This window comes from Cryptomeria japonica, chromosome 3, assembly GCF_030272615.1.
Source record: "Cryptomeria japonica chromosome 3, Sugi_1.0, whole genome shotgun sequence".
Classification (NCBI taxonomy): Eukaryota; Viridiplantae; Streptophyta; class Pinopsida; order Cupressales; family Cupressaceae; genus Cryptomeria; species Cryptomeria japonica.
The window spans coordinates 343210750-343216749 of NC_081407.1; the positions used below are offsets into that span (position 1 = coordinate 343210750).

Genomic DNA, 6000 nt, shown 5'->3' on the forward strand with positions numbered 1-6000 from the left:
GATAAGAACACTAAAAGTCCATTTCATAAAAGTGAAAATAGAGCTAAGGAAAAATTAGCACTTGTTCATTATGATCTATGTGGACCCATGTTTATTTCTTCACCTAGCGGATTTCTATACTATGTTACATTTATAGATGATTTTTCTAGAAAGACTTGGATTTACTTTCTAAAATCTAAAGAATCTGATGAAGTGTTAAGTAGGTTTAAAGAATTTAAAGCTCTAGCTGAAAAATATGTCTGGTAAAAAGATTAAAGTGTTAAGATCTGACAATGGAGGTGAATACACCTCAAGTGGTTTCAATGACTTTTGTGTAGAAACAGGAATTAAGAGGGAGTTTTGTGTTCCCTACAATCCTCAGCAAAATGGTGTAGCTGAACGAAAGAATAGAGCCATAGTTGAAGCTGTCAAAGCTATGATTCACGATCAGGACCTGCAGACCTTCTTATGGGCTAAAGCATCCAAGACTGCAGTGTACATTCAAAATAGATGCCCTCACCGTGTCCTGAAGAACATAACTCCCAAGAAATCTTTCACTGGAGTCAAACCAGATATCAGCCACCTAAGGATCTTTGGAAGTCTTGTCTATGTTAATGTGCCAAAGGAAAAGAGGACTAAGTTAGAGCCTTCTGGGAAGAAGGGTATCCTTGTTGGATATAGTGAATCTTCCAAGGCATTTCGCATCTACATTCACGATCAAAGGAATATTGAGGTAAGTAGGGATGTTACCTTTGAAGAAAATATTGCTTTCAAGAAATCTAAAGGTTCTCTTATTGATAATGATAAAGAAGTCAATGATAATCAAAATATGGATATTGAGACTAACCCTGAGATTCAGAGGGAGTCTATTGAGCCTCCTGAACCTATTGAGCATGATGATTCTCCTGAGGCTCTGGTTCCAACTGATGGACCTAGAGATATTACAGTTAGCAAGAAAAGACCACTTTGGGTTAGAAACACAATTCAAGATGCAGAAACGTTTGCAGCTTCTAGTGGCACTTTCAAAGAAAGTAAGAGACCTCAAAAGCTCTCCAACTATGTTGCAATGATGTACAACATCATTAAGGCTGAACCATCCAGCATAGAAGAAGCTATGAACCAACGAGCATGGAAATTAGCTATGGACGAAGAGTATCAATCCATCATAAAGAATGATGTTCGGGATATTGTGCCTAGACCTAAAGGTAAGTCTGTTGTTTCTTCCAAATGGTTGTTTAAAATTAAACATGTTGTTGATGGTAGTATAGAGAAATATAAAGCTAGATTTGTAGCTCGTGGTTTTTCTCAAAAGGAAGGCATAGATTATGAAGAAACATTGGCTCCTGTTGCTAGATATACTTCCATTACAACTATAATAGCTATTGCTGCAACCAAAGGTTGGAAGTTACATCAGATGGATGTAAATACTGCTTTCCTTAATGGTGTTATTGAGGAAGAAGTCTATTATTGAACAACCTGAAGGTTATGAGATTCATAATAGAGAAACTCATGTGTGCAAACTGAAGAAAGCTCTCTACGGCCTCAAGCAAGCTTCTAGAGCTTGGTATGAAAGAATTGATAAGTACTTAGTTAGTTTAGGGTTTTATAAGAATGGTGTTGATCCTAACATTTACTTTAAAGTATTAAAAGTGAAATGCTAATTCTGGTTTTATATGTGGATGATTTATTTTTAACGGGTGAAGATAGTCTCATCATTAGGTGTAAGAAAGAATTAGCTACTGAATTTGAAATGAAGGATCTAGGTCTAATGCATTACTTTCTAGGGTTAGAAGTGTGGCAAAGACCTAATGAAATTATTCTAAGTCAAGGTAAATATACTATTGATATATTGAAAAGATTTGGTATGATAGATTGTAAACCTATGTCTACTCCTATGGAAACTAACTTGAAGAAGTTGAGTATTTCTGCAGCTAACTCTGATTTTGCAGATCCTTCAAAGTACAGGCAGTTGATTGGATCCTTGATGTATCTAGTCAACACTAGACCAGATATTTGCTATGCAATGAGTGCACTTAGCCAGTTCATGAACCAGCCAAAGCATGTTCACTTGGTGGCAGCCAAGAACATCCTGAGATACCTGCGTGGAACAGTTGGCTATGGACTGAAGTATTCAATCAACACAGTAATCAATTTGGAAGGGTACTTTGATTCTGATTGGGCCGGAAGTGTTACTGACAGGAAAAGCACTTCAGGAATCTGCTTCAACTTGGGTTCCGCTATGATCTCTTGGGCCAGTAGGAAACAGTCCTCAGTTGCATTGAGTACTGCAGAAGCTGAATACATTGCTTCAAGTGTGGCAACTAGAGAAGCAGTTTGGCTCCGCAAACTTCTTGCTGGGTTGTTTGGACAACCTTGGGAATCCACTGTTATTTATTGTGATAATCAAAGTTGTATTAAAATGTCTAATAATCTTGTGTTTCATGATAGGTCAAGTCAAAACACGTGGAAACTCATTATCACTATGTTCGTGATATGGCACAAAGAGGTGCCATCCAGCTGAAATATATCAACACTGATGAACAGGTTTCAGATGTTCTCACCAAGCCTCTGGCTCGAGCGAAATTTGAGTACTTCAGAGAGAAGCTTGGAATTGTGGAAAACGCGGCATTGATTGAGAGGGATTCTCAACCTTAGTGATGCAATTTACTTTGCATCCTCCACCCTCTGCGGGCAATGCAAGGTGGAGTCACCCTCTGCGGGCAATGCAAGATGGACATCATGAAATGAGTTCATAATATTTTTATTGCAGGTATACCCTATGAAGCTTATACATTCATTCTTGCGGGCAATGCAAGATGAAAGTCATGAATGGATCATGACAAGTGGCAGTTATCCTCTCTAGCTAAGAGGGAGTGTTGAAAATAATAGCTAGTTCGGATACCTGACTATGGCACTTTGATATTGTTGAAGTCAAATGTATTATCTCTCATGTAATTCGAACTATTGGGTTGACCCAATCATGTAACGTGGTGACAAATAAATGGGCTGGACCCAAACATGTAACGTGGAGGTAACTTTGGCTTGGACCCAAACATGTAACGTGGAGGCAAGTAAAATGAAAATTGTAAAATATCAATGCAATTTAAATAAATAAACAAGCAAGCCAACTTGATGTATTAGCGCCAAAGGTTGGATATAAAACCAACAGCAAATGAATTCATTATCATCTTCATCAACACATGTAATCTGCTCTCCAATATTTGGCGATCTCTCTCTCTCTCTTGTGTGAACTTGCTCCTCATCCATTGTGTGAAGGCTGGCTGTTAGGTGATGCTATCAAGATCTTGCAAAGCTAATGAAGACTTGCCTTGTACAAATTTGATGCTGATGATAAGGGCTGCAATCTCCATTATCATATAAAGAGGAATTCAGATCTGCTATCTTGTTGGTTGAACAGCAATCTGAGATAAGCACACTTGCCTTGTAATTGCGTACATTTGAGATAATAGATATTGTACTTTGTGGCTGGGTTTTTCACCTCCAAGAGGGAGGTTTTCCCAGGGTATTGGTGTGTCTTGTTTTGTGTTTTTATTGCTGTTACTGTTCTGTTATAACTTGATTATTCAAATTAATATCTGATTGCTTAAAATTAACACTTTGATTAATATCTCAAGGCATAAGGACTAATATTTCAGATATTGCAATAGGGCTACCCCTAGGTCTAGCAGAACCTAAAGTGCAGAGGAGAACAAAGTTTTGTCCCATGTTTATTGGCCACTAATCTGAGAGTCTTAAAGACTAAATATAGCTACTTTATAGAGATAATCAGAAAATCAGTTAGAAACACCAATACATCTACTAGATTGGCTGCAGTAACTGACTAATTTAAACTCTCTAGGGGTAAATAAATTTAGGAGGCTATTGCTCTATGTTTTATTGTTGATGCAGTCCCGTGTAAGCTATTGAATTGAGTTAAAAATCAAAAGAATATACGCAATGGGGGTTCCAGGAAGGACAGCAGCTGCTTTATGTTTTACTGTGGAGGCAGCCCAATAAAAGCTTTTGAATTGAGCTAAAGAGGCAAAAATGAAAAACCCCCAACAAAAAAATAATGAAGCATAATGAAGCATAGTCTTGCACCTTATTGTCAATTCTCCAGTCAATTGCCTATAATTTTTCATCATTTTTTCTCTGGCTGCAACTCTCTGATAAAATTCCTAATTGGGGAGCAGTATAGTAATGAATGGAACCAATTTTAAACAAATTTGAAAAAAATCTTGTGCTGCTTCCCCATGACACTAGATAAACCCGGTATATTGAGCATAATTATTCGGTCAAACTCTTTGGCTAAAACATGTATGAGGAAATCAAAAATAAAGAAACAAGGGTTGAAAACGAAAATAAAAAATAAAAAAATCCTTGACAAAATATAAACACAGTGTAATTACATTGTTAAACAATTTAATAGTTGATACGGAGTGCTTCAATATAAACAACATGAAAAGTCACGGTGATACAAAAAATTAGCCGTTGCAATGTTTAATCGAAAGCTTACATCGTCGAAGAAAAGAGCATATCCTTTGTCTACGAATGGACAGAGGCCGTCTTGTTTTAGACCGATTGTCTGGCGGATACGGGCTATGAAGTCGAATAGTGTTTCGCCGGAGTCAACGAAACTTGCGCTCGGACCTCTGGATAATGTTTTCAGTGCGTATTGTGTCCCGGGAGGCCAGAAAAACGATGTACCGCGAATGATTAATGGAAGAAATGGGAGAATTGAGGGTCGACCTCTGCACGTCATTTTTAAAATTTTCTTTTCGATTCTTCCAGCCTGTGTTTCAGGGCTTTATTCACATTTCTTTTCCTTCAGCCTGCAGCAAAATGTCCCATTGAATTGCTGTTGCCGCCCTTCTGTTTTAAATGGTTTCACAGATTTTCCGAAGTATATGGCTAAGTTTGTAACCCATTTCAATAACTCTATTAATTTACAGTGGAAAAGGGATAGAAGCCATTAATTTACAGTGGCAAAGGGAATCAAACATAAAAGGAAAGAAAATAAAGTTAAAGTGACGTTTATTTTTTTAATATAGAGAACAAAAATATAAAATATATAATAATTTTAATCAAATTAAAAATATTTTTAAAAATAGTTATAATTTTAAAATTATAATTATAAAAAAATAATATATATTTTTTTTTTATATAAATAAAATAATTTTAAATTAAAAAATAATTAGATATATGAAATATGTATAATGTTAAGTTATTATTATTATTAGTATTGTTATTGACAATATTGTTTTGTATCAAAGTGATTATTATTTTTGTTTTCATAATAAATTTTAAAGAAATTTATGTTGAGGGAGTAGTTTTGTGGGAATGATTGATTTTTTAAGTTTTTTTTTTATTTCTTTATATTTTAAAATGAAATGTCTATTTTAAATAAATTTTCTATTTATAATAATCTAATTAAAGTATTTCTCTATATAGATATATAAATTTTAATAATTTTTTATTTCATAGGTAATGAAAATAATTAGATTTTTTTTTTTTGAATAAAAGGGGTAAAAAATTTATTGAAACACAGGCACAAAAATTACAAGGAGGGCCAAAGCCCTAAGGCCCCAAAAAAGAGCTTCAGACCCAATCCAAGATCAGCCAACATCATAACTATCCATGTCCTCAACAAAAATCTTCTGCAAGACCTGACAGTAGTCCAGGGAGAGATGCTCCCAACCTTCAATTTTCCAATCACTGTCATGTTCTGAAGCCCACTTAGCCAAACAATTAGTTGCTCTATTCCATTCACGAGGAATGTGGATGAAAGACATCTGCTCCATTAAAGAACTAATTTGAAGAATATGTTGAACAATCCCTGCCAGCTACCAATGAATCCACTCACCTTCTTCTCTGTCAACAAATTAACAATAATTTGTGCATCTGATTCACAGATAACCTTCCTTCTACCCAACTCCCAAGTCCGCTCCAGGGCATAGAGAATAGCAAGTCCCTCCATAAAATTATTAGATTGCCTCCTTTTATGCACCGAAAAGAAGAAAA

General features: G+C 35.6%; 1 protein-coding gene across 2 annotated transcripts in view; it reads right to left on the minus strand.

The window, feature by feature from the left end:
- The window catches only part of LOC131077205 (poly(ADP-ribose) glycohydrolase 1), a 222434-nt gene extending 217437 nt beyond the window's left edge, over positions 1-4997 (minus strand). For both annotated transcript variants that reach the window (XM_059218304.1, XM_058014641.2), the window contains exon 1: positions 4496-4997. In XM_059218304.1, the coding sequence (XP_059074287.1) occupies positions 4496-4741 (246 nt within the window). In that variant the 5' untranslated portion in view covers positions 4742-4997. The remainder of the gene's footprint in view (positions 1-4495) is intronic.
- Between the last annotated feature and the right edge of the window lie 1003 nt (positions 4998-6000).